The sequence below is a fragment of the Paramormyrops kingsleyae genome, chromosome 12 (genome assembly GCF_048594095.1).
Source record: "Paramormyrops kingsleyae isolate MSU_618 chromosome 12, PKINGS_0.4, whole genome shotgun sequence".
Taxonomy (NCBI): domain Eukaryota; kingdom Metazoa; phylum Chordata; class Actinopteri; order Osteoglossiformes; family Mormyridae; genus Paramormyrops; species Paramormyrops kingsleyae.
In genome coordinates, this window is record NC_132808.1 from 10,515,995 (window position 1) to 10,531,047 (window position 15,053).

Genomic DNA, 15,053 nt, shown 5'->3' on the forward strand with positions numbered 1-15,053 from the left:
GGGGTGGATGGCGTGGTTTAGGGTAAACTGTGCTCAGGTAGGCAGTACATATAGATGCATGCACACTCGTAATTTTGACGCTTCATGATTATACATTTTTTTTAAAAAGCACGGGCAATAAAATCTATTTTATATCGGTTAAAATGATTACCCTTTTCAGTTACAGAGGGACTCCAGTCTCTCATTTTTCGATATTCATACGTTCGAGGTGACCTTAAATAGTACCGCATGCGGTATTACAAGGACTTGAACTTGGGAAAATATAATTCGATGCTTCGCAAATGTAACGGGAAGGACGACGACACAAAATAATTACTAATGTATCGTAGACAACGCAAAGTGAGGCGACAAAACGGTCTCCGATGCATCGGCTCTCATCGGTCGCCGATGCACCGTTTCCCCGAAGAATAAGGCGCTGAAATGGCTATATAGCAATATAATTTTCTAATTTTTGGTCTTTTTACCAAACAAAATGTTCTGTATTATATCATAATCAACATCTACTTAACCCCAAAGAGAGTTACCGTAGAGTTTCAACTATACATAAACCATACTTGTTTGTTTTTTTAATGACGTAAAGGTCAAAAACTCAGTTTGTTATATAACATAAAAACAATAGAAGTAAAGACGTATCCATCTTCAAAGCCGAGAAAATCCCAGCCTTGTGCCAATCCAAATGTTAATGGATATTCCTGACTATGATGATGTGTCATTACTCACGTCTTATAATGACAGTTTTAACAAAGAGTATTACGGCACAAACCTAACAAGTCCTGTTTTGGATAATAATTATAACCATAACTTAATTGTGTTACAAAACAAATGTACAGTGGCACTAAAATTAGCACCACGTTATTGTACAAGCAGTTCAAGCAATGAACTTATCAATTTATTTTTGTGACAAACATGCACCATACTTACTCTTAGGTCTCAGGACAAGTAGCGGTCTATAAAAGCAAATAATATATCTTTTACAATTTAAATTTAAATACGCCGAAAGCCTTCCCCATTTATTCTATTTAACTTTTTACACGATTATTCACCGGCACAATAACCATTTTTAACTAATAAAACCATATAACCTCCGGACAGTTGACAATGACAATGTCTCCGCCCACTTGGAGTTTTGAAATATTTCTATTGGCAAAACCAAGGGCTAGTTACAAATCCACTCATCTGATTGGCTCCGAATTCCGGAAGTTTGTCGTATTTCCTGATCATCTAACAAGGCATTAGTAAACGAATTCCAGGCATTCGCAGTGTCGTCTATGCAAATTTTGTAATCTTAGTTATTTAGTGGTTATGGTTGACGTTTTATCTTGCTTTGGTGCTTTAAGTGGATATGATTGGTCCAGGAATTCAAATATGAACAGTTAAAAATAGACAGATTTGCTGAAAGCTTCTTAATTTTGCAATAAAAAATATGTTATTGAAAATTATTTACTGACAGATTGGTCAGTAATGTGACTACTGTATTAGGTTTTAGTGAATTCATAAATGGTTAAAAATATTTTGAAGAAGGGTGAATGTGCTTACTTGCGTTTCGCTCGATTAGCTTCCCTAGGTGCTGTCACGATCGGGTTTGTTGCTCTTGCCGCATCACCGAGAATGGAAGCGGTCCGTGTCCCGCTATGAACCAGAATACTGCACTGAATCCTGTTTTAACGACGAACTCGGTGACGGTGGTATCACCGGGTGAAATCGTTCCAGTCTCAGTCGCCAGCTTCGACCTCGACCCCATCCCAGGCTGTGAACCGAGAGGCTCAATGGGCCCCCGTGACACTGGAGCTGCCGACGGTCTCACGTATGAGGACGCGGCGGAGGGCAGATCTCCACTTTCCGCATACATTGATGGCGTACCTGTCACAGTCTCCGTCCAAAGCCTTGACGGTCAGCAGAGGTATCTTAATGAAACTTTAGTTAACTTACTGGCTGGGGCACCTGGAATATCATTAGCTAGAAGCACAAACGCCCATAATTTGTTTTATAGTATTAGGTATGCATTATAAATACTTAACATTTTTAATTATTGTAATTTTCCCACACTTTACATTCAGAATCAAGTGGATAGTTTGCTAAATGTAATATCCAACTTTAATATTGATTTTACACATTTAGTAAGAAAAAAAGAATAAACTTAATTATATATATATATTTTAAATAAAATTCTAAAATTATAGCATTTTGTAATGCTTACACTGTGATATCGGTATTATTTTTTCATTTAGAAAACGTTTCAGTATTGCGTGCAGGGCTTGTGCTTTCAGCCGAAGTGGTATTCTTGCTGTGCCTTTTCAGACTAATATATGTGGCGGCAGATCCGAGCGGAGGCGCGGTGTCATTCGTCAGCCCGCTGACCACGGAGGGCGGTCTGCACTTTCAGGCGGGGGGTAGGTGTGCTGCGGCTCATTTGCGCAGACTGCCCACTTCTACACTGCATCTTGCTAGGCGGTGGCCTATTGGAAAGTGCAGGAAAATTAATAAGCTAATAGACTCTACCATTGTGACTTCAATCGAAACGTTAATATGTTGCAAAATATTTAGCTCTTTTTTTTTGTTTCAGATGTTACATAAAATGTATTTCCATAGTAATTTCATAGTTTTTAAATGTTTGTTTAATAGTAAGAGATATTTCCCCATATGGGTTTGTGTTTAGAAAGACCTAATCTTTCACTTCCCCCAGTCCTGATATGAATGCTTTGTGCCCCTCCAATGCGGTCACATGTCTTATAAATGTGTAATGCCTCTTCTTGTTGCCAGCTTGAGCATCAAATGAATCTTTCATGTTTTTGAAATGGTGAAACAGTATGTTGTGTGTCTCTCAATGGGACTCTGTCTTGGCCCTGAGCAGTTCCCTCCCAGCCCTTCTTGTCTGAGGATGAGGTGCCCCCTTTGCCCTCTGCAGCGGGCCTGCTGTCCATCCAGCCTCTACCCCCTACCCTGCAGTCTCTGGAACCTCTGGACTCACTGGAGCCCCTTCAAGCCCTGAACCCCTGTCTCTTGTTGGGTGGAGAGCAGGAGCAACGGTGCCCTGACCCAGAGGAGCCCAAGGTAGGAGTCAAACAAGAGTTCAGCTAGTAAAGAAGGAACGTCCTCAGGCATAAAAGGGCCAGAATTAGACAGATCAGATATTACTCACTTGATGTCTTCTGGAAGCCATTGATCTCATAGCTGACATCACTAGGTGCTGGTTTGTGAGGCTATTGGAACTTCTTGTGTGTTTCCCGCAGAAACGGAAAGGCGGCTGGCCGAAGGGGAAGAAGAGGAAGCCACGGAGGGAGCCGTCAGCACCGCGTGCACCAACAACAGGGTGAGTGAGCGGGAGAAGAAGAGACGGGGGTGGGAGGGATGGGGAGGTCAGACGAGAGGGTGTTTGAGCTGCAGATGCTATGACAGTGGAGGTCACACTCTGAGGAGAAGCAGCATGAAAGGTACTGTATGCTGTGGGCTTAAGTGAAGGACTACTGTCAGCGGATCTGCAGAATGACAGCTGAGAAATGGCGCCCCCTACAGGACAATCTTTTTTTTATTATTTAAAAAAAAAAAAATAGCAACCTTTGTCCAGGATTCTGGCCCCGCCCACCCACTCATGCTCCGATTCACCTAGCCTTGTGCTGAGATGCCCAAACACACACTTATATGATCGGTTCCCTCAGACCTGGCCTGTCGGTTGTCATGTATGTGGTCATATTGCTTGGCTGGAGGAATGTTATAAAACCACGGGGAGCCGCATTGTCCCACTCAACCCTGTTGTCTCGCTGCGCTTAGCTACATGATATTCGTAAATGAGCACAAAGTGCGGCTGAGGGCCGAGAACCCTGACCTCCCCTTCACGGAGATCACCAAGATGCTGGGAGTGCAGTGGTCCCGGCTCTCCGCAGAGGATAAGCAGGTGCGGCATCACGTTTTTGTTCGAAATGCCATTCATTAAACAAACAAAACAAGTGCTGAGCTCTACTTTCTGCTCAAAACGTTTGAAAAATGAAATACTTCACTAATACAGTGGTACCTTGGAACACAAACTTAATTCGTTCCAGAAGGCTGGTCGAGTTGCAATTTGGTTGAAGTCCAAGTCAAATTTTCCCATAAGAAATAATGCAAATAAATTGAATCCATTATGGACCCCCAAATGATTGCCAATTTAAACTTGTCTACCTACCTAATGATGAAAAGCATTAACAATAAATGTAAAACTAATACACACATGAAAAAGCACATATACAAAAGCGATAAACATTAAATAAATCACAATCCCATACTCCAAAGTGAGAGAAGACATACATACACAACCTTCAAGTCTCACTATAATTTCCTTTTTAAGTTCTACAGTTAATCTCACCACTCTTTGGAAACTCTTTGGTACTCGGTGGAGAGGTACCGCGAGACTGAGAGCGATAGGCATCAGCATCCCAGGAGGTCCGTTTGCCTTTGTTTCAGCCCCTCAGAGACACGTCTCAACATGTACAAGTTCTAGCAGCTCTGTTTTGTTTTGCCATGGATTTCAGTCAAGCTGTGGTTAGATTTATCTTGACCAACCGCTCGAGATCTGAATTGGTAGAGTTGAATGCGTTTCGACCCATACAAGTTTTAGCAGGAATGGTCAAGTTTCAAGATTTTGGTCGATGTACAAGTCAAAAAAAAAATTGACAGACCTGTTCGATGGTCGACTTAAGAGGTGCTCGAGTTCCAAGGTTCTACTGTACTATAAAAATCCTATAGTAATTTGTAACAGTCAAATCCATATTCCAAAATATTAATGTCCATTTTTTTCAATATTTTGCTAGTTTCTGTTTTACAAGGTCCTGGAACCCATTAGCAGGAATCCAGCTGGAAGACTTTCTAGAACCTTCTGTTAGGTACAGCCCAGAAATTAAGATTGCTAATCCCCAGTGTCGATTTGACATGCTTTGGCCATTTCTTGTGTGATTTTGATGCATATTTGAGGTTATTATCCCATTACTTAAAGGGTCAACAAACAGCAAAGACCCAGAGCCATATGGTTTATGTTTTAAGGGGCAGAAGAAGATTCCTCAGCAGGTGATCTTGGTGCTTCACTCTGCTCTGGGCTCCCTTGGCTTCTGTTTCTCCATCGTAATGCAGATGGGGGTGAGAGGTAGATGGGGCTGAGACAGATATTGCTTTGCATTTCCCAGTAAACGGCACAGCTCTAGAAAGTGCTGTATTTGTATCATTGTCTTGTTCTTGTAGCCAGTGATCTCCTGCTGTTGAGTTCCTGCCTTCACACTGCTGATGACTGACGGCGACTTTAGTACACACGTTACCTCCTTTCTGGTACCTTTGGGAAATCAGTCTAGGTTCCCAGGCAGTCTGCCAACCTTGCGGTAACCTTCAGTACATAGTGTGCTAGTAGGGATTTATTTTGTGCCAAAGAACACTTACAGAAGACCATAGTATTTTATTTTTGTTGATAGGTATGTTATAAATGAACAGAAAATACAGCTCAGTACCTGTGCATTATACATTTTATACAATGGTCTGAATAAAAATGGGAGTTGTATTAATGTCACACTGAGTAATCTAATACATGATTAATAACATGCTAGTAACACACTAAATCATACTTGCGTAATAATGGTCTATAGATCGTCAATAAAATTGATTATAGATGAGCAATGTGCTATAATGGAAACTGCAGTATATTTGAATAATGATGTACTGGAATATAATAGAATAGAATAGAATATATACATAAAGAAATTTACAAGAAAAAAAATAATTGAGGAGTACAGTGCAAGGAGGCGTGACCATGAGGTAGCATTGCAGTAAATCGGCAGTATCAACAGATGAGACAGTGTGACAGTGTGTAAAAGACAGTGGTACAAAAAAGACATGACAGTATCATGAGCAATAATGCACTACTGACAGTAAAGTGGAGTGTAGATAAGTAAGAATTTGCTATGGACAGTAAAATGGAGTAGAGTTGGACAATGATGTGCTGTAGACATAGTAACATGTAAAGAGACGCATAAGTAACCTGTTCTATGAACGCGCAGTCAGAGGCCCTCTGCATGTTTATTACTGCCGGTAATCATGCTACATCCACAGAGTATAAGAGGGGCACATGTGACGGGGTCATTTCTGTCCATGCAGAAGTACAACTCGGGAGCCGAGCAGGACAAGCTGCGCTGCATACAGGAGCTTGTTGCCTACCAGAACAGCGAGGCCTACAAGGCCTTTCTGAGGAAGAAAGCCCGGGACAAAGCCAAGGACTTGTGTGGTAAGAGGTCCAGGTGGATTCCTAACACATTTATTTAATGATAGTAAAATCAGAGGCTCACAGCATGGGGACATTCAGTTAAAAGGGATTGTTGTGGTTTGTTTTAGGTAGTGAAAAGACGCTGGGTGTACTGAAAGTGGGAAAGCTGTCTTCAAGACTCTTTTCTATAATTATAGTACAGATATTAGCTTGATCTTAGCTGATTTATGCTCTAAGCAGGACTGCCCTGCTCTGCTGGTTTCAGGCATTGAATGTGACGACTCTGAGCTTGAAATGGAAGCACTTGCCTTGTCACAGATCGATGTAAGTATTCCAAGCTGGGAAAGGCTGTAGGTTCCCCCCGATCATAGGTGCGGCTGTTCTGTGAATCTCTCCCTCCCTCCCTCTGCCAGGCGGATGACAGCAGTCACCTGTACTGCCGCACTTGCAAGCAGTATTTCAGCTCGCTGCATAATAAGAAGGAGCACCTGCTAGGAAGGCAGCACCTACAGGCACTGACAGGTGAGGGGAAGCTGCCTGACAGCCCTGCTCTGTCTGGGATACCCAGTCACTGCATTCCTCCTTGGATGAGATTGGCGACTTCCTGTCTGGGATACCCAGTCACTGCATTCCTCCTTGGATGAGATTGGCGGCTTCCTGTCTGGGATACCCAGTCACTGCATTCCTCCTTGGATGAGATTGGCGGCTTCCTGTCTGGGATACCCAGTCACTGCATTCCTCCTTGGATGAGATTGGCAGCTTCTTAGCATACGATATACGCAGCCAGAGGGAGGGAAAAGGTTCTACGGCCCCCATGACCCTGTACTGGATAGATGGATGGATAGTATTTCAATAGATTTACTGTAAAAGGACCCGTAAAAAAGTTATGTAATGCTCTCAGAGATGACAAATCCCAGTGAACTGTGGGAGGCAGAAATCTTTTTATTTATTTATTAATGCAGTACTACTGCTACTGCGGCATTATCATAAAAAAATCAAATACTGTAGCTTCTCTTTACAAGATTACCTTCCGTTTCATATAAAAGTGCTGCAATTCTCTCATGCTGCCAGTAGATGGCACTATGTCTGCAAAATAGTCATAGTGTCATTCACAGCTAGGCAATACATCAGGTCATATGAGTCCTGTTATTTGCCTGCTCATGATTTGGTGTTTCTATTTTGTTATATTTAGTGAGATTCTGTGTTAGAATAGACAAACATACTATGCAGAAAACCCATTGCTGCAGTAATGAAGTCACATTGCTTTGCCTTCAAGGTTTGCTGTGGTATGTTCAGCAGTGTGTGCGCGTGCCTATTTACATATGTGTGTTTTTCAGGATGTGTGAAGTTCCTTCAGCAAATACCCCGACTCCTTGACTTTTTGTGTTGTACAAATGTCAAAATAGAATGAATTGACTGAGTTGAATTTTTTCTTTTGATGGATGTACAACACCTTATAATGACAAAATATAAACATGTTACAGTAATTATTGAAAACTTACTGAAAAAAACAGCTGAAATCATCCATTTAATAAAAAAAAAAATAGACCATTGAAAGCTGGCAAAAGCATACTCACAAAGACTTGCAGCTGTAATGACTGCTAAAAATGATCCCACAAAGTACTGAATACAAAGTAGAGGCGTGTGAATACTCTCTGAAGGCATGGGATGCAACATGTTTATGCTGCAGGCTGAGATGTGATTTCTGGTAGCCAAATGTGTAGGCGGGGTTTGCAGTGAAACCATGGCAACAGCCTGCAGTGACTCACAGGATCCTGGGAGGTAGACGCTGGCCAGACAGACCTATTCCCCAATGCCCACTGCTCAGCCGAGTTGTCTTCATACAGCTTCGTGGTTCCTGAGAGCCCACTAGTGACAACTGTCTGTGTTCACCTGGCCCTCGTCCCCAGAGGAGTTTGAGAAAGAGACGGCTGGCCAGCACAAGGCTTCACAGCCCACGGCGGAGCTTGAAGAAGAGCAGGATGAGGACGAAGAGGAGGAGATGGGGCAGGCTCACCTCTGCAGTCTGTCTTCCGTTGAACTAAGTGTGCTGGAAGAGCTTCTCCTGCGACAGATAAACTGTACGTGTTCCCATCCTCAGTAGACCCTGAACACAATCCCAGAATGCACTGGTGGTTAACCACTAGCAGGTTACTCGGTTACAGTAAAGCAGTAACAAGAGACTTCCACCAAAGCCAAGTAAAACCCAAATCAGTTATGCACATGCATCATTTTCATGGTAACAATCAATAAGAGAAGTATACATGTCGCTAATGATTCCTGTTTGTGTCCCTCACCCTGTACCACCTAATATAAAGGAACATTCATACACTAAGCAAATTCTAGGGCATTGTTTACACAAGGCCAAGTATAACCGGTAAATATATCCCCTAAACAGTCCAGTTTATGTGTGGATATTGTATTTTAATGGGAATACTTCTAGAATTTTCCTTTTGAGGAAGCATATAAATGCTTCATAAGCAAGTCCAAATCCAGTTGTCCCACTGAGAAAGCTCGAACTGAATTGCTGCTGTAAATATTGAGCTTTATGGATTAATAAAAGTTTAGGTCGTATAATACAAGCAGCTTTTTTTTATAAAAAAAAAAAAAAATACGGCATCTGTTTAGCAAACTGGCAGCGGATAATGAACAACAAGGGTCTTGCTCAAATGTTGCACTGATGTTGCGTTTAGCAGACTTTGTCTAGATGTCACATATTGACCATCCAGGCCTTAAGCTTGAACATTATCTATGAGCTTCCTGTGGAATGTTCTAGTCAAGCAGACCCTTGGTGGTTAGCTGGAGTCTGTAGCTCACAACGCCAGGGACCTTTATGGCCATTTACATATTGAAAAGTATTCCCGTTGAGTAAAAAGTAGTCTTATTTGGATCTGTAGCTGAGTTTTTTTAAATCACTTTCTAATTAGCAGCTCTAATTATGTCTCTGATGTGTACAGACACTATGCTTTGGTTGACAGAAATAGGCGTATGGTTACAGTATGAATGAGAAGTGTTCTTCGGCTTGTGATCCTCAAAGGTAATCTGTCACAGAAACAGGATAGAGGATTGGTTCTGGTGGCTACTGGCCATGCGGCAACTCGGTGCCTCAGATGACTCCCTTGGCAACCTCAGGAGTACCCAGAACCACAAGTCACAGCAAAGCATGCTTCTGTCATGACATCCTTTTCCCGATTCACCCCCTTCTGGCCCCCATGTCTGCAGTGAGGGAGCTGGAGCTGCTTGAGCTGACGGCCAGTTTGGACCAAGCCAAGAAGCAGCAGGAACATCTGAACAGTGAGCTCCAGGAGCTGGAGGTACGGATGCTTCAGTAGTCATGATTTACCACCACGACGGAGGTCAGGAATAACTGTGGCCTCCTGATGCTTCATACTTCAGTGCAGTGTTTCAGGGAGGCTTTCTTAACTCCCGATTGTCACCATCACACTGAACCCCTGCTGCTCTTCATCCTCCACCACCATCAGTGTAGCACCTTAGCAGCGTCTCGGTATGGCTAAGCAAAGAGTAAGTGTATATACACAGTGAAGAAAGAGGGGATAAGAGAGGCATTACATGTACTTTACAGTGTGTGGCAGACAACGCAGTGACAGCTTAAGCTGTTCAAAGTAAATGTACTAGTCTAAACAAAATGCCCTCTCAGGTTAAATGGGGGCATCGCCTTACTGGTGTAAAAGATGGCACAGTGGCTCATACATCCAGGTCGTTGTTTCATTTCCTGCCCTGCAGCTGTAAGTGTGCAGTTTTTATGCTCCTAAACCATGCCAGAGGAACACAGGTGAATTGCTCTTTCCAAATATTGTCCTATAATGGACTGACATGCTACAGGCTCTCTGTGATCCTACACTGAATAAGCACTTTTGATTGATTGATTGATATCTGTGCATTCATGGCTTCCTCTATCACTCTCTAGTGCTACTCATTTCCAGTTTTCTGTATTTTGTTTAAATGCTTCTTCTCTTCACTTACATTATTACATTATCACATTTGGTTCCTTTCAAAAAGCTTTCTATGCTGGCTGTCGGTGGAACTCATTAACGGAAAAGTAGGGCGACACAATGAGAGTGGCCCTGTTGCCGGGTTACAGCCGTGCCCGGGAACATCCGGGTTCTGAGTGCCATGGCAGAGCGTCCCCTAACACCCCATTCAAACGTCGAACGTCGTCAGATTCTCACAGAAAGAACGTTCACAGGCCGATGGGAATGTGGGCCTCTCTCAGAGGGCCTAAAAATGAAGTTTGGGAGGATTCGGCAAAACTAGTAATACTGTATAATCAAATTGCATGCTTCGGCTTTAATATTTTGGCTCCCCATGTTTTGTATCATCCTAAAATTACAGTTTAATATCTCAGTGAATGATGCCAAAGTGACTTTTCAGCTGTTGATGTGCTGAATGAATCATGTTTATGTTGATGGTACGAGTTAGCTTACTCTTGAATATTTAATCGGTACTTGTGAGCATAATTCCTGCTTTTTCTAATTAACAAGAAGGATTATATTCCTGGATAGCTTTCCTTAGTTCTTTCCTAAAGCATTGGAGCACTACTTAAGGAGCAAACGTTTGGTCACGTGAGTGTGTGATGACAGGGCCAAGCTGTGACAGAATTGCGACACAGCCGGTAACTCTTTCCTTCCTGTTGCTCGGCCACTAACATTTACGTTTCCGGCAAGTGCGTGCAGGGCGTTAGAAAGACCCTCACTCTCTCACTACCGTTTACTGCCACCAGGTGCAAAAGGGCGCCCTGCAGCAGGAACTCCAAAGTTTGAGAGACAGTGGGACCACGCTGGAGTCGCAGCTTCATGGACTGAAGATGCTACCCCTGATGTTCCCGTTCCATCTGGATGTCCTTGACAGAGGTGTGGGATACGGCTTGTAAGAGTTTTGGAATCCACCTGCATTCGAAATATTTTATCCAATAATACAGAAGCTTTTCACATTCTACTACATCCAAGATTCTACAGAATCCACTGTTTAGGATTAGTAAATGTGATTTATTTTAGGTATTTAGCAGAGCAGTTTGCAGAGCTTACATTTCTACTAGTCTGAAGGAATTAAGAATAATAAAATCAATAAGATCTTGAAAACTTGAAGCCCAAATCTCATTCCAAAAATTGTGATGAGCTTGAAGACACAGTTATTCATTAGAGGTTGTTTTAGGTCATTTGCTAATGTTCTGGATACTCTATGGCCCTGTCATTAACAGGACACCTCGTATTAACATGCGTCCTGGGTGATCTGATCACAAGTGGACTGCGCTAAATACTATAATCAAGTCCAATTATCTCCAATAATCTCCAATATTTATCTTTATCAAGTGTGTTAAATCAGGGTTGCATCTAAGCTCTGCAGGGTCTCCAGGAGCAGGGTTGGTGACCACTGCTGTAGGTCATCTCTTGTTGGACTGGATACTCTAGGTCAAGGGTAGCCAATCTTATCCGCAAAGGGCCGGTGTGTATGCGGGTTTTCGCTGCAACTCCCTAATTAGATTACTAATTAGAGGACTGATTGGCTGAAGAGTCCTCACACCTGGGTTTGAACATCTGACCTACAGGTTATCCCAAAAACCTGCATGCACACTGGCCCTTTGCGGGTAAGATTGGCTACCCCTGCTCTAGGTCATCTCTTGTTGGATTGGATACTCTAGTTCATCTCTTGTTATATAGGATACTCTAGGTCAGTGGTTCTCAACCTTTTTTGCAAAGTGACCCAATTTTTGCCATGCGAGATAAGTCATGACCCTATATCAATTATAGGTTTTAAATTAACGCTGTGATCAAGCATGGAGGATACTTTGTAATGTATGCCTATCAATGTCTATGGCACAAATCTGATTGGATGTGAAATTGAAATTAAGCATCTGTGGTTTGGCTTCTTGGATTGGTTGAGTGTTCACTAGTCTTGCATGTAAACATTTGCAGACCCAAGACCCATTTATATAGGTTAATTCTAAGATTGGGGCTGGGAAATTTCATCGTGGATCAGCATTAAAAAAAGCTTTAAAATGCTTACAATTGGATACTCTATTGAATTGGATACTCTAATCAGTTGTTGTTGGTCTAGGTACTCTAGGCTAGCTCTTTTTAGTCTGGATACTCTAGTTCAGCTCTAGTTGGTCTGGATATTCAAGGTAATATCTTGTTGGATTATATACGCTAGGTCAGCTATTATTGTTTAGGAGCTATAGGTCAGCTCTTATTAGTCTGGGTACTCTTGGTCAGCTTATGCTGGATCGGATACTCTAAGTTAGCTCTTGGCTTGCATTCTGTGGTGCTTATCTTTCTCGTGCATTTCACCAGGAATGCCTGCATCCACTGATGCACATTAGTGTTAATGGACTAGAACTGTAGCTCCCTCTCATGTGTCAGTCTAATCAAGCCTCAGCATGATGTGGCCAGAGTTTGAACTCTCCAGCATAGAGAGAGAGGTGATTATACAACAATTACTTCCTTCAGTAACATGGACGTGTGAGTAAATAAGAACCTAAGGATTATGTGAAATCCCACAAAAAAACCAACTGTTAGGCAATAATAAGGGAGGAAATATAATCGGGGCATTCTCGAGCTGTTGTGGCTTAAATAAAACCCCATTAAAGTGCTCCATGAACTTCTGTTAACACAAACTGATATCAGTGGTGTGGCCCCGTGGCCATGAAGCCATAAATATAGAATGTTCTGAAATTCTGATCTCAAAGGTCTTCCTGTTTCAAAAAAACCTCTGAGTACTTGATCTATCTGTAGCAAAAACTTACCACCCAGACCCCAGCCCAGTGCACCCGGCACGTTCCGTTTTCCGGATGAGGTCTGCTGAAATTAATTGCACCAATTTTGTTGCACCGATCCTTGTTTCCTGAGCTTCTGAAAGCTTTTAATAACTTTCCTGGCCTGCTAATGGTTCCTTCTAAGATTACTTGAACAACTATGTTTTTAACCAATTTACAAATTGTTTTACTAAAGCTTGAAAATGCAGTTGAATTGTCATTTTTTCCCAATACGTTTAGAATGAGATAATGGTTACATTAATAGTGTTTTAGAAATATAAACAAAAGAAAATTTAAATGCCAGTGCATGAACATTCATATTTGGTGTCTACTTTGAATGACTGGTGATCCATCCTCGTGATCCATCCTGACCTCACATTTGTTTCCTGTATTTTTTTCCTTATTAAATACTGTATATACCAAAATGCATTCTGACAGGGTTACATAAAACAGTTCAACAACTACATCTGATGGCACAACACAACACATCAAATTGACAAACAATACTACATATATATTCACATTTCCATGTATATGTGGGTAGGGAATGATGTGTGTGTGTTTGCATGTGAAACAATGTAGTATTTTTTATCATTTTTATAAATGTTAAGGATTTGGGCCTTATAGTAATATATCAAGAAATTATTGTTTGTGGTCATTTATTGAGGTTGAGAGTCTTTCCTGTTATATGTGTCTTTTCAGTAGTTTTAACCATTGTCTGATAGAGAGATGTTTTCTGAAATGATAAAGAAAGGTTTTATTGACAGTATTTAGGGCTGTATTAGTAGGAGTAGTGAAAGTTATTGTCAGTGTGGGATGTGCTTTCTGTGATTGAGTGTATACTGGAGTGGTTTTGTTTATTAGATACCGTTATTATGAAAGTATAACAAAATTATAAAAGAATTAGATACGTTATTGCTTCTTTATCAAACTGTTTTTCTCTTTAAGGTAACGAGGTCCTGCAGAAGCAGAGTGTGTCGAGCACTCATGAAGTCAGAGTCAAGCTCTAAGTATGTTAAGCTAAATGGATTTATGAGGGAAAAGTCATGCCAATTATGCAAATTCCATGTGTTTTATTGTAGTAAAAATCTACACTTACGAGTCTTCCCTGATTTTTTTTTGTCACATTAGAGTGATAAAATGTGATAAACTGGGTGTTATAAATCTCTCTTAACTTATAAAAAAAAACATATCACTGTGATAAATTAATATTAGCAGTCACACAAATCATGCATGAATTAAAATATTACATTAAAAACATAAATGTTAGGATGCTGAAGACTGAAGGGGGGACCCTGACTGAGCAGGGTCACTGCACCCCGGGACGACCTTGAGGGTGGGCCTGACCCAGTGGGTTTGTTGGATGCTCTGTTGGCTTGGCGACGGGCTTTTCATTTGCTCTTGTTTTAGCTGTTCATTCTGTTGCTTTCTTCAGTTCCGTTCTTTCGCTGACGCAACATCACAGCACTGTAAATAGCTGTTAGCAGAAAGATACTTCTCCACATGGTCTTAATAGTAAGTAGTGGTTGTTTCTGAGTTCACTAATGATATCTGATTCTCTGTTACTGTGAAACAGAACCCCTGTAGCACTGCTTGGTTTTATTCTTGTACTGTGCAGTAGAAATCACTTGCATGCCAGAACACCAGTGTGACAGCATTTGCATGTAGTCTTGCGTGCTGTTGCACTTGCAGTGTTCAGTTGTAGTTGTGGTGCACTGAATAAGCTTCTGCGGTTGAAAACAAAACTAGATTGTAAAACGCTGGATAACAGGATGGTAGGAACCAAAGCAGAGCATGATGGTGTCAATTTGCACCATAGGAAGTTTGCACTTAGCATTAAAAACAGCTACCCCATTTGTACAGTGTGAAAGGATGAGTGGATTATGGCCATACATACTGAGCACAGTGCTTTGGGTCACAAAAACCCTTAAAAGATTTAAACTTAAACCTCTAATGCATACAATCATGATGGCCCCACCCTATTTAAAAAGAGTCCAAATGACTGTATTTCTACATAGTGCATTGTGTTGGAAATTCAACAAAATAAATACGACTTTCATTCTC

At 41.6% G+C, this 15,053-nt stretch overlaps 2 protein-coding genes across 6 annotated transcripts in view; one reads left to right on the forward strand and one right to left on the reverse strand.

Annotated features, from left to right (window-relative positions):
- Nucleotides 1-1,666, reverse strand: part of wfs1b (Wolfram syndrome 1b (wolframin)) — a 15,817-nt gene extending 14,151 nt beyond the window's left edge. Inside the window, exon 1 of one of the 2 annotated variants that reach the window (XM_072718658.1) lies at nt 1,537-1,666. The gene's annotated coding sequence lies outside the window, so the exon portion shown is untranslated. Of the gene's footprint in view, nt 1-921; nt 1,122-1,536 lie in introns of those variants that run through there. The other variant, XM_023797270.2, reaches the window with a different exon arrangement.
- On the forward strand, nt 1,230-15,053 carry LOC111836211 (uncharacterized). 4 transcript variants are annotated; one of them, XM_023797271.2, is made up of 12 exons: nt 1,230-1,900; nt 2,299-2,390; nt 2,852-3,051; nt 3,231-3,310; nt 3,769-3,892; nt 6,112-6,238; nt 6,483-6,541; nt 6,631-6,739; nt 8,128-8,298; nt 9,440-9,531; nt 10,959-11,088; nt 13,938-15,053. In XM_023797271.2, the coding sequence occupies exons 1-12, from the start codon at nt 1,527-1,529 to the stop codon at nt 13,997-13,999; spliced, it is 1,620 nt and encodes a 539-aa protein (XP_023653039.1). In that variant the 5' UTR covers nt 1,230-1,526; the 3' UTR covers nt 14,000-15,053. The 4 variants fall into 4 exon arrangements, with proteins under 4 accessions (XP_023653039.1, XP_023653040.1, XP_023653041.1 ...); XM_023797272.2 differs by having other exon boundaries at nt 2,906-3,051; XM_023797273.2 differs by lacking the exon at nt 2,299-2,390 and having other exon boundaries at nt 1,230-1,890; nt 2,906-3,051.